A 26170-nucleotide genomic window follows, 5' to 3' on the forward strand; every position below is an offset into this window, starting at 1 on the left:
ATGGCCCAAGACAACTTTTCTTTTTCCAGTGTGGCCCAGAGACGCCAAAAGGTTGGACACCCCTGGGAAAGATTCCCTCCTCGGAGCGGTGCCACCTAGCCACCTCCCTCCTCTCGAGTCCCAGCCTCTCTGCCCCGCCCCCTACTCGTTTTGTCTCCTCCTTGGCGCGCGGAGGACTGTGGGAGTGGCTTCCTTGGATCCGCGCATAGCAACTGCCTGGAACTGGGCTCAGCCCCGGCAGCACGGCCTTAGATTCTCCACAACGCCGGTTGCCCAGCTCCACTGCTGTGGCCCTGCTGCCTTCACCAAGAGGTAGGAGAAGGGCCTCCGGCAGGGGTGCCTTGGGTGCCGGCGCGGATTCCCCGCTTCCTCCGGACCCAGGGACTGGGGGGTTTGCTTTTTGGGGCCTCGAGCCGCCTGTGGCTGCCGAGAGGCGCCACCCTCCTTGGCCTCCGCTGACTGCGTCCTCCAGGGCCCGCCTGTTAGCCCCATACCGCGGTACCCACTGCCATCAAGTAAGTGTGCCCGCCTGTCCCAAGTCACAGACACGCCTGAACCAGGGTCAGCAACAGATTAGAGCTTCTCACACCAGACGAGGTGAACACTCCCTTTAATGTGTGTTGGGTAAGGTTTGTGAAAAGTGGTCCCAAGAAAGGTGGAATTCGTGAGGTGTGCGAGGACATAGCAGCCCTCCCAGTATCCCAAAGGTGAAAACAGCGAAGACTGGAAGTGCCGTTTTCCCAAGATGCCTTCAAGGCCTAAAATCCCACTTTCTCGTCTATCTGATGGATTTCCTGGCAGTGAGCTTTAGGAGAAACGACAGTGGGCATCTTGAAGGGAGACTGTCCAGCACAGTCAGCAGAGTATCAAAAACAAGTACCTTTCACATTTCGAATAAAGGTTGGGCTGGCATTTTGTTTCCATTGAGGGAGCCTCTGCCCCAGATAATTTCAACTCGTGAGGTTTGTGATGTGCATAAACTGCAATATTTTGGAGAATCCTGCAAACCTGAGTTGTTACCTTTGTTCTGCTGCAGTACCTGTTAGCCATGGGTACTTGATTTTACCGTTCCCGCCCTGACTTTCCACACATTTCACATTTGTATGTTGACTATATATAAACTGTTTTCAATCTGACTGCAACCCAGCAGAAAGGATGGAGCTCTGGTTCTAAAAATTGCTGTTTTTATGACATACTTGTAAGCCAAACTGACTTAAACGGGCCTCATAATCAGGCAGCTCTTGTTCAGCGCAGTAGTCTTCAAAGAGTAGTCCAGCAGTGTCTGCAGCATTGGGAACTGATTAGAAATGCACATTCTCAGGGACTGAGGGGAGGGTGATGACTTCCATCCAGCACTTACTGAATCAGAAACTCGGGGAGTGGCGACGGTTAGCAATTTGTATTTGAACAAACCATTACATTTCTGAGGCACCCTGAAGCTGAAGATCGCCCATATTGTTGTATATGTAATCCTGATGTATTATTTTTTTTACTGCTAAATAGTTTTTGACTGCATAAATTTACCACATTTTGCTTGCTCATTGTATTGATGGGCACTTGGTCTGTTTTTAATTTGGGGCTTATTATCAATAAAGCTCCTGTGAACATCATACAGATGTCTTTGTAGACATATTTTCATTTGTCTTGGATAAATACTTTGGGATGAAATTGCTGGGTTGTAAGAGATACAAGGTCTGTCTGTCTAGAAAGTACCCAGCGATGTAATATGAAAAATAGAGACATTTATTGAAGAATATACAAGATACAAGAAACATCATACATAGGACAGTGATGCCTCAGTCCCCTTTGAAGTAGGCACCTTGATATTTCACACAGTTCTCCCAATCGCCACGGTCTGAAATCTCTTCCCTTTCAAAGGTGATTTTAGTTTTGGAAAAAGCCAGAAGTCTCAGGGCACCGAATCTGGGCTTCAGGGGGACCGAGTCACTTGGGTGATTTGATGTTTTGCCAAAGAACTCTGCATGAAATGTAATGCATGAGTAGGTGCACTGTTGTGATGAAGCTGTCAGTCACCAGTTGCCCATAGCTGTGGCCTTCTGAATCATCTGAATGGTTTTAATGGAGGAATGTTCAAGCTTAATGCAAAATTGGATGCAGATTTGTTGCTCTACTTGCTCAATCATTTTGAATGGGACAGCCACACAGTACACATGCTCACTCAATGGTGTCTACCGCCCCCACTGATTAGTACAGTAAAGTTCTTATTGTTCATGCATGCTCATTCCAGTCCACTCTTGTTGGCTGCCAGGTTACAATTGATGTTGTGCACACCCTTCTCTTTGTATTAACAATGGCTAGACTTTTTCTGGACAGACCTGTATATGTTAATTTTATGAAACCACCAGACTTTTTTTAAAAATTATACCATTTTATACTCCCACCCACAATGGATATTCCAGTTACTCCATATCCTTGTTGACCCTTTGTGTTGTTGGTCTTTTTAATTTAGCTGTTTTGGTAGGTGTGCAGTGGTTTCTGCCTGGCGCTGTCATTGACTATTGCATACCTTTTTCTAAACATGATCTGGACGATGAATTATATACCCCTCTAGTGCTTGTCACTGTCCTTTGTAGGAGTAGGTTTGGAATGAATGTGAAATGAGAGCAACAAATGAATGTTTTGACACCTAGTTTTGAGAATTTGATGTGAGAAAAGTTTTAAGCCATAAAAATGTGTAGACGTAAATTTGACCACAAAGGTTATTAAATAGCTGCATGTTATTCAATTAAGAAATATTCCTTATCCAAAGAGCATATTTACACTGCTGATTTTTTCTAGGTACAAATGATGCAGAATGTACATCTGGCCCCAGAGACAGATGAAGACGACCTTTATTCTGGTTATAATGACTACAATCCAACCTATGATACTGAGGTAAAAATAAAACAAAACAAAACAAGAAAACACTACTTGTTTTTATGTTGGTCTTTGTTAAGTCACTGGTTCATGAAAAATTTGGATTTGAGGGTTCTTCCTTATTATGCTTTAAATTAAGTAAGCTGATTAAAAGCTTACGGAAAATTGCTATTACTGAAGACTCCACTAACTTCCATCAGTAATAATAATAGCAGCAGAAAGGAAAATCATGAGAAAGGTTATGGAAACAAATTAGTATCAGTCATATACTGTGTTCTTCAGCATTAGCTGTCTGAATGTGTGAGTTTAAAAGACTTAAATCACTTGAAGTACCTAAAATAGGTTTTTTTAAAGCCCTAAATTTGAAATGTGTAGCAGAGTTAAATTCTATTAATTAAATTATATAAGTATTTTATAGAAAAATTAGAAAATAGAAATAGGTATAAAGAAAAATTAAAATCATAGAAACTCTCACCACCCAGAGATAACCATTAATTTACTGTGCTTCACTCTCCACACATCTTCCTATGCAAATATGTGTATATCTCTTTATAGTTTGGGATAAAGTAGTATCATACTCAGTACTGTTTTGTAACCTGTTTTTTCTCTTTTATTAATGTCCTCTTATGTCAGCAAATCTATACATCTATTTATTTTTAATATTTTATTAATTACCCTATTACAGTTGTACCAGTTTTTCTCCCTTTTATCCCCTCTCCATGCTGCACTCCCTCCACTCTCCAGCATTCCCGCCCCCTTTTAGTTCATGTCCATGGGTTGTACATGTAAGTTCTTTGGCTTTTCTATTTTCTATTCTTAACTTACTCCTGTCTTTTTTGTGCCTACTAATTATGCTTCATATTCCTTGTACTCCCCCCAGCATTCTCCTCCTCCCCACTGATAACCCTCCATGTGATCTCCATTTCTGTGATTCTGTTCCTGTTCTAGTTGTTTGCTTACCTTTTGTTTTTGTTTTTAGGTTCAGTTGTTGATAGTTGTGAGTTTGTTGTCATCTTACTGTTCACAGTTTTTGATTTTCTTCTATTTCTTAGATAAGTCCCTTTAACATTTTATATACTATGGGCTTGGTAATGATGAACTCCTTTAATTTTACCTTATCTGGGAAGCACTGTATCTGCCCTCCCAATGTGCAGAATAATCTTGGATGTAGGTCCTTGGCTTTCATGACTTCAAATTCTTCTTTCCAGTCCCTTCTTGCCTGCAAGGTTTACTTTTGAGAAATCAGCTGATAACCTTATGGAAACTCCTTTGTAGGTAACTGTCTCCTTTTCTCTTGCTGCTTTTAAAATTCTTGCCTTCTACCCTGGCTGGTGTAGCTCAGTGGATTGAGCATGGGCCTGCGAACCAAAGCATCACTGGTTCAATTCCCAGTCAGGGCACATGCGTGGGTTGCGGGCCAGGTCCCCACTAGGGGGGTGCAAGAGGCAACCACACATTGATGTTTCATTCCCTGTCTTTCTCCTTCCTTTCCCCTCTCTCTAAAAATAAGTAAGTAAAATCTTAAAAAAAAAAGATTCTCTCCTTCTCTTTAATCTTGGGTAATGGGATTATGATGTGCCTTGGTATGTGCTTCTGTGGGTCCAATTTCTTTGGGACTCTCTGAGCTTCCTCGACTTCCTGGAAATCTATTTCCTTCACCAGATTGGGGAAGTTCTCCTTCATTGTTAAAATAAGGAGTGTGAAAACTTGTTAAAATAAGTTTTCAATTTTGCCCTTCCTCTTCTCATGGCATACCTATGATTCAGATGATGGAATGTTTAAAATTGCCCCAGAGGTTCCTGAGCCTCTTCCCATTTTTTTGAATTCTGCTTTCTTCATTCTGTCCCAGTTGAATATTTATTCTTCCTTTTGTTTCAAATCGTTGATTTGAGTCCTGATTTCTTTCTCTTCCTTTTTGGTTCCCTATATATTTTCTTTTATTTCACTTTGGGTAGCCTTGATTTGTTCCTTCATTCTGCAAGCATCTTGATTACATGTGTTTTGAACTCTGCATCAGACAGGTTGTCTATCTCCTCACTTAGTTCTTTTTCTGCAGTTTCGATCTGTTCTTTCATTTGGGCCATATCTCTTTGTCTTGGTGCACCTCTTATGTTGTAAGGGGAAGAGCCTTAGGTATTCGCCAGGGCAGGGCAACCCTCTTTGCTGCTTTGCGGTGCTGTCTGTAGGGCAGGGGCCAGAGAGGGAACAATGCTCTGAGCTAGCAAATCTCTGTTGTAACCCTGCTTTCTGTCACTTCCCTCACTTCCCACAAGTGGATTGTGCCTTTTCAGGTGCTGATTCCCAGGTGGGTGGATTTGTGTGCGTTCTAGGATCCCGTGGTCCTCTCCAACAAACTCTCCTGTGAGTTTGGGAGTTTCTCCCAACTTCACAACCCCCACAAGAGGTTTTGAGTCTTTAGTTTCTGGTCAGCCAGCACCCCCGCCTGGTCTCAAAGTCCACTGCCTTGCCAGGGGTCCTCTCCCCTGGCCTCTTGTCTCCACCCCTCCTACCAGTCTGGTTGAATGTTTCTTTAACTCCTTGGTTGTCAGAGTTCCATGCAGGTTGATTTTTCTGGCAGTTCTGATTGTTTTTGTTTTTAAATTGGTTGTTATCTTTCTTTTGGCTGTGGGTGGAAGTCAAGCATTTCTACCTACACATCCATCTTCACTGGAACTCACATCTATTTAATATTTAGTGGTTACTTATTTAAAAGATGAAATTGTTACTAAAATATTTTAAATTTGTTTTTATAATTGTGAGAGTTATTGTTTTCAAATTATAAATAAACAAAAACAAAAAACCTCTATAAACTCATCTTGAATTAGTGTGTGAAACTGGTAAGGATGAAGGATGTAGGAGCTACTTCATGTGCTAGTATATAAGAATTAAATATTACCATTTAGAGGACTCTAAACTAATTCAGAAAATTTCATTGTATTGGACTAGAGTTTTTCATATAGTTCATAGTCATTTTCAAATTATTTTTTCCTCAGGGAAAAATGGTGGTCTTTGAATTTGAGACCTAGAAAGAAAACAAAGGAAAATAGAAACTTTTCACTTACTCTGTATGAAACAAAAATGTAGGAGAGACTGATCATTGTAGGAAATTTGAAAAATACAGAAGATTGGAGAAAAAATAAAATGACAGAAAGATCCTGTCACCCAAAGATCACCTGTATTAGACATATCACCTAATGCTTTCTTGTATTCTCCTGTCTTTTACTATGCAGGTGTTACCCTCCCAGCATCCAAACACACACATGTGCACACACATGCAGAGGATTATGTAGACTCCATTTTTAAAAATTTCATGAAAACATAGGCATTTCCCTACATTAGTATAAATTATGAAAACCACTGATATATGCCCCTTTTTTCCCATTTATCATTATTTTATGAGAAATGAATATTCGGAATATTGGAAACAAAAATGTATCATACAGTAAAATAAAAATATTTGCTTTACCTGTGGCTTTATTTTATCTTAATTGGAATAATAACTGAATTACTTGAAACAGTTATTAAGATGTTTCATAGATTATGCAAGTTATTAATCAAATCATGAAAATGTTATGTTAGTTGGTATTTGTAATTGGAAAATTTGTTGACAGTTTTTAGGTTGTCAGAATTCATTGAGCAGATTAATCAAATTTTGCTAATAGTTTAGGAACACTAGTAGAGTTTCTTTTCCAAAAGATGTGAGGTGCTACAATGAATTATTCTGAAGGTTGCCTTTGATTTTATACTTCATGTGAAAGTTGTCTAATTTCTATAGCTCACTGAGAATTGTGTAGCTGATGTGGAAGGTTATAAAGATTATTTGCAGTAAAAATTTAAAAAGATGCTTGTACATAAAATGTTTAAAGTGTCTGGTTATATAACCTTTTGCTTAATTGTCTGCAGGATTTTAAAAAGTTAGTTGATATAGACTCTATTTTTTGGGCCAGGGAGGCCCAAGGCTTGGGCCTCAATTAGGGCTGATTTGAGGGCCTCAAAGCCTCAGTTTAAGCCTTGGCTTTATTCTAAAGGCTCAGAATCAGGTCCTTTGATTGCCTTGTAAGGGCACTTAGCTATCGGCCCAAATGCAGGGATCTAGATTTGGCAGAAACCCGCCATTCCTAAAAAGGTTCCTAGTTGTTTGTCCAGGGACTATAAGATTTAAAATAGCTTTTTTTCATTCTAGAGAAAGAGAGCAAGATTCCCTGAGTTAGGTGGTAGACTAAGTATTTGACCATTGAGGGGAAAAGCTGGGCATTATTGGGAGACACTCAGTATCCCTTTCCCCCAGGAAATTAAAGATTAAGACAGTGTTGTAGTCAGAGTCCTATCTGGTGGGGCTACAGATCCAAACGTCATCAACATTGAATTCTGGCCCCATGTAGTAGCTCCAGTTACCAGACACTTTCCAAGCACTTCTCCAAAAATATAAGGACTATCTTGGAACCCTTGAGGAGCAATGATCCCATTATATTGGGCCATTACATGGACATCAAGATTCATGCATTCAAAAGCAAAGAGACTGACTATGTGGCTGAAGTGGGATGCAAAACTATGCATCCTTGAGGTTTAGCCTGATGGGGAACTTGGGATAAGAGAGTATATTGTTTGGGTACAATGGGATAAATAGGTATCACAGTCTCATTCATACCTTGTAAGTCCTGAACCATATACTACTTACCAGTTGGGTTTGTTTGTTTGTTTGTTTACAGGCAATATAGGAGTGTTATAAGGGGATTGACAAGGAACTATGAGTCCATGCTGAAGGAACTTGTCAATGAAGGGTCTTAATCCCCTATGGGCCTGTGGTCTCAGAGGGTACTGCTGTTTACAGGGATATTGGGCAATTTTTTTAGTTTAATTTGTACAGGGATACCTGGTGGCCCTCCCAGGTAGACCCTTACTATTGGCTTAACAGCAGACTGTATGTGGGCTGGGATGGAGTTTGGCTGAGGGTGGACTGAGTCTTAGTTAGAGACCAAGAAAATTTGGAGTTGCTCTCCCTCTGGGTTAAACTGAGAAGTTGGATATTAGTACCTAAAGCCATCATTAAATCCCTTCTCATTAAGGGAAAAGGACATTCTGGCATTACCAGGAATTGTTGAGAAACTAAACAATGTTGAAGGCGGCAGCTGAGAGGCAGAGTAAAATACTTTTCTTTTAGGCTGCCCACTTAGCCCCATAATGGTACAAGCCTTGCATATTAAGGGTCCCAATGTTCCGCTAAAACTGAGTAGGTAGCTCCCATGTCACTTAAAAAATTAACTTTTTTACCTGCTATATCAAAAGTCAGCCAGGATTCTTCTGTAGTCATGAGATGTCTTTCAGGAGGAGTCACCAAGAACCCTGGACCCCTTCAGTCTTCCTCAGATAAGGCCATTATGTGTTCAGGAGTCCCCTTTCCCTTTGGAGCTAGGGACAATCCTTTTTCCAATGGCCTGGCCAGTCACAAAGGATTTAAAGCCCATGGGTTCTTTCCTGGGGAGGGACACCAAGGTCCTGGCTTTTAGGGACATTGTCTGTTACAATGACCTGGCTCACTGCACTTATAGCAGGCCACCTTGGGAACTCAGGGGGTGCCCTATTTGGGCACCTCAGGTGATGTTGAGGCTGCAAGGGCCAGCAACAGCATCTTAGGTGATGTTGAGGCTGCAAAGGCCAGAAACAGCATCTGCTACCAATTGAGCCTGCCACTTGGCCTGTCTGGTCTCACATTGGGCCTTTTCATCTCTTTCTGTCTGGCCATGGTTATTGTAAACCATGAAGACAGTTTCCAGTAACTGAGCCATTGGAGACTGAGGGTCAAATTGAAGTTTTTGTAGCTTTCACTGATGTCCATGGCAGACTGACTAAAATCATTGACTGGGTAAGGCTTGTCCCTCAAAGGTGGAGGAGTTAATGTTGGTATAATTTCTAAAGGCCTCAATCAGTCTGCCCTGAAATAGAGCAGGATTTTCTTCCTTTTCTTGAGTTACCTCTTCCACCTTTTCACAATTTATAGGCTTGACAACACATTTTTTTCATGCCACTTAAAAGACAGTGTATCGTACAGTCTCTTCTAGCAAGGTCTGCCTGTCCTATCTGGTAGTTCCAGGCTGGATTTTGGGCTGGGACTGCAGTTGTCCCCACTGAGTGTCTGTCCAGTTGGGCTGCCGCCATTCCATTGGCATGTCCCTGGGATGCTAACCAGATCCTGTTTCTCCTCAGGAGTACAGCAGGTAGACAGGACAGTATGAATGTCCTTCTAGGAGAATATGAGTATCCCTACACGCCAGGTCAAAAGACATTGTCAGAACTTGAAATTCATCTACAAACTAACTCTGGTCTTCAGAGAACCGGCCCATCTTTATTTTACATTGGGTGAGGTCGGTCATGCTAAATGGGACATGAACCCTAATGAATCCCACATCTCTATTTGCAACTTCTCTGAGAGGATGTAACTTCGTGAGGCCTGGATGATAAGAGTTCCACTCCTGGTATGTCCTGTAGGGCTGGGCTCCCGTTAGTTGTGGTACATAAGGAAGAAGCATAGTAGGGGGGACTTATAGGCAGGGTGGAAAGTGCCGTAGAGGGTGTCCCAAGGGAACCTTGGGAAGAGGAAGGGCCTGTCCCTGACCTTCATGTTCCTTTGCATTATCTCATGGGCATGGTGGGAGTGCCAACAGAAAAGGGTCATTTAGGATGTCTGTATTCACCAGGGGAGAACTAGAAAAGGAGGAATGGGCATTGCAGATCTTACATGAGCCTTTTCCCTGGGTCTTGGTATGGGGCCATGAAGGCTTGTATGTAAGGGGTTTTCCTGGCATTTGTGAAGAGATCTAATTGAGGAATAGTATTGTAATTTAGGGTCCCATTTTCAGGCCATGTTTTTGATTTCCCTAATTTATGTCTGGACCATACTGTATTGCGGAAGAAAATGAGTTGGTTTTTGTTTGTTTGATTGTTTGTTTGTTTTAAACCATCTAATTTGAAGTCCATCTGGTTGACTAGAATGCAGCCTAGCGGTGATTCCTGGGAAATGGACAAGGAGTTTCCCATAATTCCTAGAGAAAGAAAAGGGGTGTGCTAGTGCAGATTAGGCATCCCAACCTGTCCTCCCACTATGGGGTGGACTGAGAATCCACCTACTCATTTAGGGTGAGCTAAGAGGGCCTGAACCTAAGGGTACAGGGTATCCTCTGTACTTATAAGTCTGTCCAACCTGTCTGGGATATTCGAGGGGTGGCAGTGTGGTCCCTACTATCATTGGCCCATGCCCTCCACCTGGTGGGGATTTGTTTACTTGTCCAGGCATAGGGAGGCTTTCAGGGAAAAAGGAAGCCCTCGGGGAGCTGGTCTGTGACATCCCAGCTGCTGCCCCTTCTTTTTGGCCCAATAAAGGCCAGGGCCAATTAAGGCCTGGGATGCCATGGTGTCAGCCTTATGAGGAAGCATTGTTCCAGTTAAAAGACCGATGCTGGTGATTACAGCAGTGGTCAACAAGAAAGGAGAAAACACCCTGGGAAGTCAGGGCATTTAGAGGTTAGTCCAGGGGAGGCCACAATGGTCATATAACCATAGAATAGTCTGCAAGAGGTCCAATTTGCATTTGGATCAAGTAAAACTGAGGTGCATGGGGAAAGAGGGTGCAGACATCTATAGAGTAGCAGGAAATGAGATGACTGAAAACTAAGACAAATGTCTAGATAGCAGTAAAAGCGGTGTAAGCATTGTTAATCCCACATCTGGTTTATAAGATCACAAATGTGGTGTTTTATGGCTGTATTCAGTTGGGAAGCTAAATAATGGGTCATATTATGGATGCCTGGTTCCCAGAAAAAGAGAAAAATCTAAGAAAAAGGAGTGTTTATGAAAGGTAGAGGTGAAATTAGGCAAATCTTATGAGCAACTGAGGGCAGAAAACTTACTCCTCTGGGATGTGGGTCTGAGGCTGTCGGTTATGTAGGAGGGGGGACTTAAGAATGAGTGAGAAAGAGAGAAAGAGAGACTTAGTCAGGAGTGAATGAAAGAAACAAAAGAAGGGAGGGTTCCTAGAGACAGGGTTAGGAGGTGAGCTGAGAACAAGCTGCAGCAGCTCACTGTTCTTGTTGCAAGTCTCACAGGGCAATGTGAAAGGTAGAGACATCCTCGCTGGCTTACCAAGTCGATGCTGGAGGACACCATGGAGGCCAAGGGAGACCTCAGCCCGACAGCAGGGTCCAGGTCCTTGTCACTGCACAAGAAAGAATTTGAGGATGAGACAGAAAGATTCAGCAAAGCACAGTAAATTTACTAAGGCAAAAGTACACATTTGAGAAAGGAGTGCTGGTGAACTCTGAGAATGAGGCACTCCATTAAAGTATGGGTAGAAGGTTTTTATTAAACATAGTGTAACCGGAAAAGACACCAGTGTTCGGGCTGCCTGTCACTACCAAATCCAATAAGCAATGACAGTGATTGAATCTTTTATAGGCGCTTTATTCAGATGGCCGACGATCAGAGAAGATGGCGGGTTCATACCCTAACAAACCATCTTGCCCTTTCTTTCCCAGCCAGATCTTTTATAAGGGGGTTGGGGGAGGGCAAACAAGGTGGCAGCAAAAGCCTTTGAAATTCAACAGTTGACTCCAAGGGGGAAGGGTAGTCGCTTGCTTCTTCCTGGTACAGACCTCTCCAGATGAGGTAATCGCCAGCCAGTGACCCAGGAGGTCAACTGCTGAATCCCCGGCACCAGGATGGGCCTTATCTGTAGTTACTGAAACAAAAACTTAACATACACATTACTTGCTAGATTTATGACTATTTACCTTAAGCTAAATTTTCCCCAGTCTTAAGCCCCTATCAATAGGAAAAGGGAGGGATAGGGTGTTCTGGTTCTTTTTTTTAAATTGATTTTTAGAGAGAGAGAAAAAAAACATTGATTTGTTGTTCCACTCAGCTATGCCTTTATTGGTTGATTCCTGTATGTGCCCTGACTGGAGATTGAACCCCTCAATGTTGGCGTATTGGGACAATGCTCTAACTGACTGAGCTAACCTGCCAGGGCCGGTCATCAGCTTCTGATACTGGTGGGGTGACTGCAGATGTGACTTGTCCTCGTCCTTCCTCTCCGGATAGTGATTTCTTTTTTGGTTCTCCCAGAACTGTCATAGTGATGTGAGGTCAGAGTAGTCTGAAAACCACATGTAAATTTATTATATTACAGTGACCCTGTTGGTCACTTGTTTGTCAGTATAGCTGCTGACTGGGTGAGACCATTTTTTGTTTGTCTTCACCACAGGAAATTGGGAGGGGAAAGGAGGGGAACAGGTTGTCTATAAGAGTTGCAGTGTTCTAGCCAGGATGGAAAACGGGAGGGGTAGAGAGAGCTTGAGGCGTTTCTTCGCTGTTCTAACTTTCCTGCCTCAAATGTAGTCTTTCTCTCTCAAAATATATTGTTACACTATACTCACCCTTCTTGTGATGATGTGAAATGATAAAATGTCTTCATGATGATATGAAGAGAGATGAATTAGACATTATTTAATAAGTAAAATAAGTGTTACTCGAACACAAGCACTTACATGCCACAGCAGTCAGTCTGATAACAAATCTGATAACTGAGCTCTTAAACGACTCCAGCAGGAGAGTATACAGGGTGGACAAAGGGATGATTTATGTGTTTGGGTCACAGTTGACCTCGGGTAACTGAAACAGTAGAAAGCAAAACCTCAGAAAAGGGGAGACTACTGTCAATTGAAGTAAATCAAAGGCTCATATGAGAATTGCTTGTAGCTATGTATGAAGTCTTAGAGCCAGAATGTGTGTTGGTGAAGGAGTAGGAAGTAAAGGCTGGTTAGAAGATTGTTAGCTGGTAAGACTTAGTCCTTTTGAGAATCTAAAAATGGCATTTTATCCAGGAAACCCAGGGACGTTTGTATTTTGCCCTTGACAGATGTTCCTTTTCTCAAATTCGCTGAAGGATAATTATAAGTTCAGGTCAGGAATCAGCAAGCTATTCACTTTGGCATATGAAAATGGGAAAAGAGAATGGGAGTAAAAGGCAGAAAACTGTACTTGAACAATGATTAAAATAAAAAAAGAAAGAAAATGGAAAAAGAGGAAGTGTTTGCCCCATTGCTTATAGAAAATATTTCCTTTTCTGTCCCAAGTCTTTCTCAGGTAGGGTAAACCTAAGTCATGGTCCCATATATGGAAGAAGAGGAGAGGAAGAGAGAAAGAAAGAGATATGGTTCTCTGTACCTACTACTCAAGCTACTTGAAGGGAGAAAAAAAAAGAAAAGAAAGGCCATATCCTTGTGTACTTGATCTTTAACCAGGCATGGTGATGCCAACCATTTAAACAGTGGCCAATAAAGTGCTTTAGGAGCCTTAATATTTTGGACAGTGTGGAGGAGGGAGATTTGAAGACAGGAGTCTATGAGCCCCTAGCTGGATATCAACAGTTGGGGGAGGATGAATTAGAGAAGATCATGAATACCAAGCAAAAAAGTTTCAACATTTAAAAAAAAATTCTCACTTCATGTTGAATGTTAAGTTTCCTTTTCATTTTAGGAATTGGAAAATGACACCGCTTTTCAGCAAGCTGTGAGAACCAGTCATGGCAGAAGACCTCCAGTAAGTAAATTAATTTTTATTGTGGTAAAAAAACACATAACATAAAATTTACCATCTTAACCATTTTTATTTGTTTTTATTTTTTTACTGTTGTTCTATTACTGTTGTCCCAATTTCCTCCATTGCCTCCCCTGCCCTGCCCATCCCCCCTCCCACAAGCAATCCCCACCCTGTTGTCCACGTTCATGAGTCATTTACTCCTATTCCCTGACTAGACCCTCCCCTTTCTTTCCCTGCTCCCCTCTTCCCTCTGGTTGCTGTCAGTCTGTTCCTTGTTTCCATACCTCTGGTTCTATTTGCTTGTTTGTTTGTTTGTTTTGTTTATTAGGTTCTTCTTATAGGTGAGATCAAATGGTATTTGTCTTTCACTGCCTGGCTTATTTCACTTAACAAATTTTCTCCAGTTCCATCCCTGCTCTTGCATAAGGTAGGAGTTTGTTCTTTCTGCTGCATAGTATTTCATTGTGTAAATGTACCGCAGGGGTTCATCCATTCTTCTAGTGATAGGCACTTGCACTATTTCCAGATCTTGGCTAGTGTAGATAATGCTGCAATGAACATATGGGTGCATATATTCTTTCAAATTATTGTTTTGAGATTCTTAGGATATATTCCCAGAAGTGGGATTACTCTGTCAAAAGGCAGTTCTATTTTTAATTTCTCGAGGAAATTCCATATAGTTTTTCACAGTGGCTGCACCAGTCTGCATTCCTACCAACAGTGCACTAGGGTTCCCTTTTCTCCATATCCTCGCCAGCACTTGTTGTTTGTTGAATGATTAATGTTAGCCAATCTGGCAGGTGTGAGGTGATATATAACTGTGGTTTGAATTTGCATTCTCTAATAACTAGTGATGTTGAACATTTTTTCTTTTTTTATTTTTTAAGATTTTATTTATTTGTTTTTAGACAGGGAAGGGAGGGAGAAAGAGAGAGAGAGAGAAATATCAGTGTGTGGTTGCTGGGGGCCATGGCCTGCAACCCAGGCATGTGCCTTGACTGGGAATCGAACCTGTGACACTTTGGTTCACAGCCCGCGCTCAATCTACTGAGCTACGCCAGCCAGGGTGAACATTTTTTCATATGTCTATGGGTCATTTGTATGTTTTCTTTGAAGAAGTGCCTGTTCAGGTCCTTTGCCCATTTTTTAATTGGATTGTTTGTCTTCCTGGTGTTGAATTGTAGTTTTTTATGTATTTTGGAAATTAACCCCTTATCAGATGTATCATTGGCAAATATGTTCTCCTATAGAGTGGGTTCCCTTTTAATTTTGTTGATGGTTTCTTTTGCTGTGCAAAAGCTTTTTACTTTGATGTAGTCCCATTTGATTATATTTTCTTTTGTTTTCCTTCCCTTAGGAGATACACCGGAAAAAAAAATCTTTTCTAGGAGAAATGTCTGAGATGTTACAGCCTGTTTTCTTCTAGGATTTTTAAGGTTTTGTAACTTATGTTTAAATCTTTTACCCGTTTTGAGTTTATTCTTGTCTGTGGTGTAAGTTGGTGGTCTAGTTTAATATTTTTGCGTGTGTCTATTCAATTTTCCAAAAATAATTTATTGAAGAGACTTCTTTTACTCCATTGTATACTCTTGCCTCCTTTGACCATAAAGGCGTGCACATATTTCTGGGCTCTCCATTTTGTTCCATTGATATATATGCCTGCCCTTATGCCAGTACTCGACTGTGTTGATTACAGTGGCCTTGTAGTACAGTTTGATATCAGATATGTGATCCTTTCTACTTTGTTCTTTTTTCTCAAGATTGCTATGGCTATTTGGGATCTTTTTGGTTCCATATACATTTTTGGAATATCCATTCTAGATCTGTGAAATATGCCATTGGTATTTTAATAGAAATTACATTGAATCTACAAATTGTTTTGGGTAGTATGGACATTTTAATGATGTTAATTCTTCCAATCTATGAACATGGTAATTGCCTCCATTTATTTGTATCTTTTTAAATTTCTTTTCTCAATGTCCTATAATTTTGAAGTTCAGGTCTTTTACCTCCTTGTTTAAATTTATCCGAGGTACCTTATTTATTGTTGTTGCAATAGTAAATAAGATTTTTACCTTATCTTCTCTTTCTAATAGTTCATTATTAGTTTATAAAAACACCACTGATTTCTGAATATTAATATTGTATCCTGCTATTTTGCCAAATTCACTTATTAGATTAGTAGTTTTTAGAGGAGTCTTTATATTTTTCTATGTATAATATCATATCATATGCAAATAATGATAGTTTTATGTCCTTATTTCCAATTTGGATGGCTTTTATTTTTATTCTTGTCTAATTTCTGTGGCTAGGACTTCCAGTACTATGTTGAATAAGAGTGGTGAAAGCTGACATTCCTATCTTGTTCCTGATCTTAAGGGAAAAGCTTGTATTTTTTGCCCATTGAATATCATGTTGACTGTAGGTTTGTCATACATGGCCTTTATTATTTTGAGGTATGTTCCTTTTATTCCAACTTTTTGGAGAGTTTTTATCATAAATGGGTGCTGAATTTATTCAAATGCTTTTTCGGCATCTATGTATGTGATCATGTGATTTTTTTATCCTTCACTTTGTTTATGTAATGCATTACATTTATTGATTTGCAAATATTGTACCAATCTTGCATCCTCAGAATAAATCCCACTTGGTCATGGTGTATGATCTTTTTTACTGTATTGCTGGATCTGGTTTGCTGATATTTTCCTTAGAATTTTAGCATCTATGTTCATCAGAAATATTAGCCTATATCTTCTTTCTTTGTAGTGTCTTCATCTGGTTTTAGAATTAGGATAGTGCTGGTCTTGTTAAAAAAAAAAGCTGGGTGGTTTTTCCTCCTCTTGAATTATTTGGGATAATTAGAGAAGGAGAGGTGTTAGTTTTTCTTTGAACGATTGGTAAAATACACCTGTGAAGCCATCTGGCCCAGGAGTTTTTGTTGGGAGGTTTTTGATTACTACTTCAATTTTACTACTTGTAATCTATTAGAATCTCTGGTTTTGTTCTTGATTCAGTGTTGGAAGATTGTATATTTCTAGTAAATTATCCACTTTGCCTAGGTGTGCAGTTTGTTGGCATATACTTGTTCATAGTATTTTCTTATAATCCTTTGTATTTCTGTGATATCAATTGTTATTTCTCTTTTACACCTTGTTTTATTTATTTGGGTCTTCTCTTATTTAAAAAATTTCGTTATTGTTGTTCCAGTACATTTGTCTCCATTTTTACCCTACCATGCCTTCCCTACCCCACCCATCCCCTCCTAGAACCCTCGAACCCACCCCCTTTGGCTTTGTCCATGTGTCCTCCATACATGTTCCTTGATGCACCCCCCCCTGCATCCCATTATACCTTATTATTACTCTCCCTCCTCCTCTCTGATTACTATCAGCTTGTTTTTTTATTTCAATGTCTCTGGTTGTATTTTGTTCACTTGTTTGTTTTGTTGATTAGATTCCACTTATAGGTGAGATCATATGGTATTTCTCTTTCACCACCTGACTTATTTCACTTAGCATAATGGTCTCTAGATCTATCCATGCTGTCGTGAAGGGTAGGAGCTCCTTCTTTCTTTCTGCTGTGTAGTATTCCATTGTGTAAGTGTAACATAGGTTTTTGATCCACTCACTTACTGATGGGCACTTAGGTTGCTTCCAGCATTTGGCTATTGTGAATTGTGCTGCTGTCAACATTGGGGTGCATAGGTTCTTTTGAATTGATGTTTCAGGATTCTTACGTTATAATCCCAAACAGTGGCATTGCAGAGTCAAAAGGCAGTTCCATTTTTAGTTTTCTGAGCAGGTTCCATACTGTTTTCCACAGTGGCTTCACCAGTCTTCATTCCAACCAACTGCACTAGGGTTCCCTTTTCTCCACAACCTCTCTAACACTTGTTTATCTGTTTCTGATGGCTATTCTGACCGATGTGAGGTGGTATCTCATTGTGGTTTTAATTTGCATATCTCTGATATCTAGTGATGCTGAGCATCTTTTCATGTGTCTCTGGGCCCTCTGTATGTCCCTCTTGGAGAAGTGTCTATTCAGGTCCTTTGCCCAATTTTTTCTCCTTTTTTTAAAAAAACCTATTTTATTGTTGTTCAGTTACATTTGTCTGCATTTCCCCCCATCAACCCCCCCCAGCCAAATCTACCCCTCTCCCTTGCGTCCACCCTACCCCTTGGTTTTTTCCATGTGTCCTTTATAGTTCCTGAAAACCTTTCCTCTCACTATTCCCTCCCCCGTCCCCTCTGGTTATTGTTAGATTGTTCTTAATTTCAATGTGTCTCTGGTTATATTGTGTTTGTATTTTTCTTTTATTGATTATGTTCCAGTTAAAGGTGAGATCATATGGTATTTGTCCCTCACTGCCTGGCTTATTTCACTTAGCATGATGCTCTCCATTTCCATCCATGCTGTCTCAAAGGATAGGAGCTCCTTTCTCTCTTCTGTGTAGTATTCCATTGTGTAAATGTACCATAGTTTTGTGATTCACTCATTTACTGATGGGCACTTAGGTTGCGTCTAGCAGTTGGCTATTGTAAATTGTGCTGCTATGAACATTGCGGGACATAGTTCTTTTGGATTGGTGTTTCAGGGTTCTTAGGGTATAATCCCAGCAGTGGAATTGCCATGTCAAAAGGCAGTTCCATTTTTAGTTTTCTGAGGAAATTCCATACTGTTTTCCATAGTGATTGCATCAGTCTGCATTCCCACGAACAGTACACTAGGGTTCCCTTTTCTCCACAACCTCTCCAATACTTGTTTGTTGAATTGTTTCTGATGGCCGTTCTGACCAGTGTGAAGTGGTATCTCAATGTGGTTTTAATTTGCATCTCTCTAATGGCTAATGATGCTCAGCATCTTTTCATATGTCTTTGGGCCCTCTGTGTGTTCTCCTTGGAGAAGTGTCTGTTTAAGTCTTTTGCCCATTTTTTAATTGGGTTTTTTGTTTTCCTGGAGTGGAATCATGCGAGTTCTGTATATATTTGGAGATCAAACCCTTGTCCAAAGTATCATTGGCAAATATGTCTTCCCATATAGTTAGTTCTCTTTTGATTTTAATGCTCTTTTCATTAGATATCCAGAAGCTTTTTATTTTGAAGAAATTCCATTTGTTTATTCTTTCTTTTATGTCTCTTGTTCTAGGGGACATATCAGTGAAAATACTGGTGCCTGGAATATCTGAGATTTTGCTGCCTATGTTCTCCTCTGGGACTTTTATGGTGTCACAATTTATATTTAAGTCTTTTATCCACCTTGAATTTATTTTTGTGTATGGTGTAAGTTGGTGATCGAGTTTCATTTTTTTGCATGTAGCTGACCAGATCTTTGAACACCATTTGTTGAAGAGGCTATTTTTACTCTATTTTATTCTTCTTCCCCTTTGTCAAATATTAATTGACCATAAAGACTTGGGTTTATTCCTGGGCTCTCTATTCTGTTCCATTGCTCTGTGTGTCTGTTCTTATGCCAGTACCAGACTGTTTTGATTATAGTGGCCTTGTAATATAGTTTCATATCAGGTAGTGTGATCCTTCCTACTGTTTTTCTTCCTGAAAATTGCTGCAGCTATTTGGGGTCATGTACAGTTCCATATAAATTTTTGAAATATTTGTTCTGTATCTGTGTCATTGACACCAAATATATCATTGGTAATTTAATAGGGATTGCGTTGAATCTATAAATTGCTTTGGGTAGGTACTATGGACATTTTGATGATGTTGATTCTTCCAACCCATGAACACGGTATATGCTTCCACTTATTTGTGTCTGCCTTAATTTCTTTCTTTAGTGTTGTGTAGTTTTCTGAGTACAGGTCTTTCACCTCCTTGGTAAGGTTTATTCCTAGGTACTTTATTTTTCCTGTTTCTATAGAAAATGGGATTTTTTTTCTTGATTTCTGATTCCGATCTTTTGTCCGTGGTGTATAAAAATGCCTTCGATTCTGAATATTGACTTTAAACCCTGTTTTGCCAAATTCCCTTATTAGGTCAAGTAGTTTTGGGGTGAAGTCTAAGGTTTTCCATCTACACTATCATATCATCTGCAAACTATGACAGTTTTACTTCCTCCTTTCCAATTTAGATGTGTTTTATTTCTCTTTTTTGTCTGATCACTGTGGCTAGGACTTCCAATACTATATTGAATAGAAGTTGTGAAAGTGGACATCCTTGTCTTGTTTGTGATCTTAGTGGGAAAACTTTTAGTTTTTGCCTGTCCAGTATGATGCTGGCTGCAAGTTTCTCATATATGGCTTTTATCATGTTGAGGATGTTCCTTCTACTCCCACTTTTCTGAGTGCTTTTATCATATATGGGTGCTGTACCTTATCAAATGCTTTTTCTGCATCTATTAATATGATCATGTGATTTTAGTGTTTCCTGTCTATGGCCATACCACCCTGAATGCGCCCGATCTCATCTGATTTTAGTGTTTCCTTTTGTTTATGTGATGTATTACATTTATCGATTTGTGAATGTTGTATCATCCATGCATCCCTGGGATGAATGCTATTTGATCATGATGTATGATCTTTTTAATGTATTGCTGGATATGGTTTGCCAATATTTTGTTGAAGATTTTGGCCTCTATGTTCATCAGCGATATTGGCCAATAGTTTTCTTTCTTTGTTATGTCTTTATCTGGTTTTGGAATTGGGGTGATGCTGGCTTCGTAAAAAGACTTTGGAAACATGCATTCTTCTTGGATTTTTTGGAATAGTCTGGGAAGGATAGAAGTTAGCTCTTTCTTACATATTTTGTAAAATTCTCCTGTGAAACCTCTTGGTCCAGGGATTTTGTGTGGTGGGAATTCTTTGATTACTGTTTCATTCTCATCAGGCTTTCTGCTTCTTCTTCATTCAGTTTTTGGGAGGTTATATTTTTCTAGAATTTCATCCATTTCACCCTGGTTTTCAAATTTCTTGGCATATAGTTCTTCATAGTAATTTCTTATATTCCTTTGTGCTTCTGTGGTGTCAGTTGTAATCTCTCACCTCTCATTTCTGACTCTGTTTATTTGGGTCCTCTTTCTTTTTTCCTTGATGAGTCTGCTGAAAGGCTTTTGATTTTGTTTTTTTTTTTTTCGAAGAACCAGCTCCTGGATTTATTGATCCTTTGGATTGTTGTTTTAGTCTCTATGTCATTTAATTCTGCTCTGATCTTGGTTATTTCTTTCCTTCTACTCGCTTTGAGCTTTGTTTGTTGTTGTTTCTCCAGTTCTTGAAGTTGTAGGGTCAGGTCGTTTATTTGAAATGTTTCTATCTTTTTTAGGTAGGCTGTATTGCTATGAACTTCTCTGTCTGGACTACCTTTGCTGTGTCCCATAAGTTTTGGACTGTTGTGAGTTCATTTTCATTTGTTTCTAGAAACTTTTTGATTTCTTCCTTGATCCCATTCTTGACCCATTCATTGTTTAATAGCATGCTATTCAATCTCCATGAGTTTGAGTGTTTTAGGGTTTTTCCTTGAGGTGTTTTCTAGTTTCAGTCCCTTGTGGTCAGAGAAAATGCTTGATATGATTTCAATTTTCTTGAATTTGTTGAGGCCGGTTTTATGTCCTATCATGAGGTCTGTCTTTGAAAATGTTCCATGTGTGTTTGAAAAGAATGTGTATTTAGCTTCTTTGGGATGAAAGGCTCTATATATGTATCAGTTAAGTCCATTTGATCTAGGACATTGTTCAATGCCACAATATCTTTGTTGATATTTTGTTTGGAAGGTCTATCCATTTTTGACAGTGGGGTGTTAAAATCCCCTAGTATAAGTGTGTTGCTGTCTGTCTTTCTTGAAGTCCTCCAAGGTCTTCCTTGTATATTTGGATGTTCCTATGTTGGGTGCATATATGTTTACAGTGTTTATGTCTTCTTGATAGATTCTTACCTTGAGTGTTATGAAGTGTCCTTCTGGGTCTCTTTTTATGGCCTTTGTTTTGAAGTCCATTTTGTCTAATATAAGTATTGCTACTCCTTTTTTTTTTTCCTGCCCATTTGCTTGGAACATTTTTTTTCCAATCCTTCATTTTCAGTCTGTGTAGGTCTCTTTTTCTTAGGTGGGTCTCTTGTGGGCAGCATATGTGTGGGTCATGTTTTCTTATCCATTCAGCTACCCTATGTCTTTTGATTGGAGCATTTAATCCATTTCATTAAGGTTATTATTGACAGGTATGTATTCATTTTCCCCCCCTTTTACCTGTGTTCCTCTCTCTCACACACTCTTTTTCTTCCTCTTCTTATAGCAGCCCCTTTAGCATATCTCTTGTAGTTTTGGTTTGGTGGAGGTGTATTCTTTCAGCCTTCAGTTGTCTGGGAAACTCGTATTTTGCCCTCCATTTTAATTGAGAGCCTTGCTGGATAGAATAGTCTTGGTTGCAGCCCTTTGCTTTTCATTCCCTGGAACATTTTTTTTTGCCATTCCTTTCTGGCTCTCGTGTTTCTGTTGAGAAATCGGCTGCTAGCCTTATCAGAGCCCCTTACTTCCTGTTTCTCCCTTGCTGCTTTTAAGATTCTCTTTTTGTCTTTAAAACTTGGCATTTTAATTATGATGTGTCTTGGAATAGGCCTCTTTGGGTTCATCTTGATTGGGTCCCTCTGTTCTTCTTGAGCTTGAGTGGTTTTTTTTCCTCTCCAAGTTTGGAAAGTTTTCTATCATTATTTTTTCAGTCAGGGTTTCTAGCCCTTTTTCCTTTTCTTCTCTTTTTTGTATTCCTATGATTCAAATGTTGTTGCATTTCATGTTATTTTGGAGTTCCTTTAAGCTGTTTTCATAGTTTTTGAGTCTTTTTTCATGCAGCTGCTCTACCTTGGTGTTTCCTTCCACCTTGTCTTCCAGCTCACTAATTCAGTCCTCTGCTTCATCCAGCCTGCTTGTAATTCCTTCTAGTGTGTTTTCTATTTCAGAAATTGTATTCTTCATTTCTTACTGGTTTTTGTTTATAGTTTGTATTTTCTTTTTCATGCTGATGTAGTTCTCGCTCAGTTCCTTGTAATTGTCTGTGAGTTCCTTGAGCATCTTTATAACCATTATTTTGAATTCTATATCTGATAGTTTCCTTACCTCCATTTCATTTAGCTCTTTTGGTGGGAAACTTCCATTCCTTTTGTTTGAAGGTTCTTTTTTGGTTTCTCCATTTTAGGTGACCCTTTTTGTTTGTTCTGAGCTTCTTGATTTTGCTAGCTGTCTGTGTAGGGTGAACTTCTATGGTAGGAGTTCTGTGGGATTCAGTGGTGTGGTCTCTTTGCTCTCTTTGTCTTGATGTTCTAGGGTTGCCCTTTCTTCTGTTTATATGGGCGCTGTTGTTGTACTTGGGTTTTTCCTTGTCTGTGGTTCCTTTGTTGGTGGGTTCTCTTTTCCAGCAGGTATATTGGTGTTCACAGCTCCCAACTACTCTTTTATGTGGTCAGTGGCAGGGGGAAGGCAAATGGATTAATACAGTGGGATAGTATTCTATGGAATTTAAAGTTCCAACAAGTAGAGAAGAGATAGGAGATTTTGTGGATAAGTAGAGCGTTAACTGTGATATTTCACCCAGCTAGCCACCAAAAGGTGAAAGAGAGATAAGGCTTTTGTTAGAGGGGAGAAGGACTGTGAGCTGAATCCAGAAAACCGAGCACTTGTGCATGATTAGATGGTGAGATATAGTGAGAGTAAAGGATAGAAAGTAGGCGTAGTGTGCAAGAGAATAGAGTTAACCACAACAGTAATAAAGCTCAGGAAGACAGTGAAATGGGCTGACTAGGGAGGGGTGCTGTATATATTATTTACAATTGTATGGAACACAATTATTTACAATAATACTGGAAGACCAATAATAGAAGAAGAAATATATGATCTGAATAACAGGAATAGAAAGTATATGACCAAGTGTAGTGTGTTATTAGAACATGAGCGATGCGAAATAAGGAAAATTAAAATACAATGTGAAAGAGAGAACAAGGAAAACCAGTCAAACTATTCCGTTAAACAAACAAAATGAAGAAAACTAAACAGAAAGTAGAGGCATAAAAAATGCTAATGAAATAAAAGAAGTAAAAATAATGAAAAAATAATAATACAAATAAACAGTAAAATGCAAGTTATATAGTATAGCAATGTGAAATTTGTCTGAGTTTCTCTGTTGCTGGGGTGATCCTTGTGCTCCCTCTCTCGATCATTCTCTGGGCCTTTCGCAATTCCAGGTCTTATTTTGTCACTTGGGGAATAAAAAAGGAGGGGAAAGTAAAAAAAAAAAACCCTCCTGCTGACTTTAAACCTGCCAAGCAAGTTTTACTGGTCTTCCTGGACTTTGCTTTTCTCCCTTCCTGTGGTTTTGCAAGGATGGGGGCCAGTTCTGGGCTTCAATATTCAGTTGGGCTTCCAGTTGCCTAACCTATAGCCCAGGTCCTGCATATGCTGCTGGGCCCCCACTCTCCATCTGGGCCAGGCTCACACCTTTAATCCACCAGTTGTGCTTCTTGTGAGGTGCACTAATTAGGGGCAACTCACACACCACTCTCTTTGCTGATGTGGGTGCTGGGCACTCTCAAAGTCTCTTCAGGGCAGTTCAGCTCCCACACTAAATTAAGTCTCTGTGGGCACTGCTAATTTCCTGAGCCTGACTGCCCTCTTCTGAACAGTCCGTATAGCGCACCTCCTTCTTCCTCTTCACTAGCAAGCCACTGTGTGAGAGTTCCTTAAACAGTGGCTGAGAGCCTTTTTTGAGTAATATCCTCTTGTTTAAGCCTGCCATTCTTAACAAGCAACTGACTTTTCACACAGCCCAACTTTCTCACCAGTCTCACCGAAGACTATCCAGGTCAGGGTCCCACACGGCCCATCTCTTCTCCCTTCTCCAGGTGTCGCCCAGCTTCCTAGTTTCTCTGGTGATGATCTAGCCAGAATCCACAGTCCTAGCAGGTGAACACTTCCTGCTTCCTCTCCTGCATCTCCTGCTTCCTCTTTATTCCCCCCAGCAACTTCAAGCATCCAGGTCTCTCCTGGTCCTGCTTCTGTCTTCCCTACTTTGGTAGAGGAGGAGCTGCTGATCCAGTTCTCTTCTAAGGATCCTGCACCAGCTGTCCATGGCAGCAAGAGCCGGTTCTAGGGCGCAGCAGCCTTGGTTCCCACTCAGGTCCCAGGGACCTTACTGTCCTGGCACATTCTCCTTACCACCTGTTTTTCAATGTCCCCTACAGTTTTAGCCTCCAAACTTCATATAAGCTGGAATTCTGTTGGCTCTTCTCTCCAAACTTCATATAAGCTGGGATTCTGTTGGCTGTTCTCTCTGTTGCTCAGGAGATCGGTTAGGTGTTCCAGCTGGGCGCAGGGAGAATCTGCTCCAGCAGTGGGCTCTGCTCCCACCTACCTTGCCACCATGCGTTTAGGTGTCTTTTTTTTCCTTCATGAGCGTTGTTAAAGGTTCATCAATCTTGTTTATCTTTTCAAAGAATCAGTTTTAGTTTCATTGGTCTTTTGTGTTGTTTTATTCTCCATGTCATTTATTTTCACATTGATCTTTACTATTTCCTTCCTTCTACTTAACTCCAGAGTTTGTTTTTGATTCATTTTCTAGTTCTTTGTGGTGTCTGGTTAGATTGTTTATGTGAGATTTTTCTTGCTTTTCGAGGTAGGCCTGTAATAGTACTATGAACTTCCCTCTCAGGACTGCTTTTGCTATATGTCATAGATTTGGGGTTGTCGTTTGTTCACTTTCATTTGCTTCCAGGTAACTTTTTATTTCTTCCTTGATCTCATTATTATCCATTCATTATTTAATAACATGCTATTTAGCTTCCATGTGTTTGAATGTTTTCTAATTTTTTTTCTGGTTGCTGTTGATTTCTAGTTTAATATGATTATTTGTGGCCAGAGAAGATGCTTGATGTGATTTCAGTCTTCTTGAATTTGATAAGTCTTATTTTGTGCCCTAACATGTGGTCCATCTTCGAGAATGTTCCATGTGTACTTAAGAAAAATGTATATTATCCTGCTTTGGATAAAATGTTCAGTAAATATCAATAAAATCCTTCAGATCCAGTGCGTCATTTAAAGTTGCTGTTACCTTGTTGATCTTTTGCCTGGAAGACCTATTCATTGGTGACAGTGGGGTGTTAAAATCCCCTACTATGACTGTATTGTTGTCAATCTATTCCTTAATGTCCACCAATTTTCTTTATATATTTAGATGCTTCTATGTTAGATGCATATAGGGGTTGTATTCTCTTGTTGGATTTCCCCCCCTAAATATTATGTAGTGACCTTCTTTGTTTCTTTGCCTTTGTTTTGAAGTCTATTTTGTCAGATATAAGTATTTCTACCCCAGTCTTTTGTTCATTTCTATTTGCATGGAATATTTTTCCATCCCTTGAATTCAGTGTACATCTTTTTTTCTGAGGTGGCTTTATTATAGATAGCTTATGTATGGGTGATGTTTTCTTATCCACTCAGCTACCCTAGGTATTTTGGTGGAGTATTTAATCCATTTACATTTATGGTTATTACTGATAAATAGTTATTTATTTTCATTTTATTCTTTATATCTACGTTCCACTCTCTCTATTTCTTTTTCTTCTTAAATCAGGCCCTTTAACATTTTTTGTAGTACTGGTTTGGTTGTAATGGTTGCAGGTCCTTGCTTTTCATCGCTTCAAATATTTCATGCCAATCCCTCCAAGCCTGAAGTGTTTCTGTTAAGAAATCTACTGACAGCCTTATGAGACAGCTCC

The 26170-nt window shown here is 39.9% G+C and overlaps 1 protein-coding gene across 1 annotated transcript in view; it reads left to right on the plus strand.

Annotated features, from left to right (window-relative positions):
- Nucleotides 1–350: 350 nt before the first annotated feature.
- Nucleotides 351–26170, plus strand: part of IFT88 (intraflagellar transport 88) — a 168644-nt gene continuing 142824 nt past the window's right edge. Inside the window, 3 exon segments of the mRNA XM_028531560.2 lie at nucleotides 351–515; nucleotides 2800–2895; nucleotides 13408–13470. Of these exon segments, the coding sequence (XP_028387361.1) occupies nucleotides 2806–2895; nucleotides 13408–13470 (153 nt within the window). The 5' untranslated portion in view covers nucleotides 351–515; nucleotides 2800–2805.

The sequence above is a fragment of the Phyllostomus discolor genome, chromosome 2 (assembly GCF_004126475.2).
Source record: "Phyllostomus discolor isolate MPI-MPIP mPhyDis1 chromosome 2, mPhyDis1.pri.v3, whole genome shotgun sequence".
NCBI lineage: Eukaryota > Metazoa > Chordata > Mammalia > Chiroptera > Phyllostomidae > Phyllostomus > Phyllostomus discolor.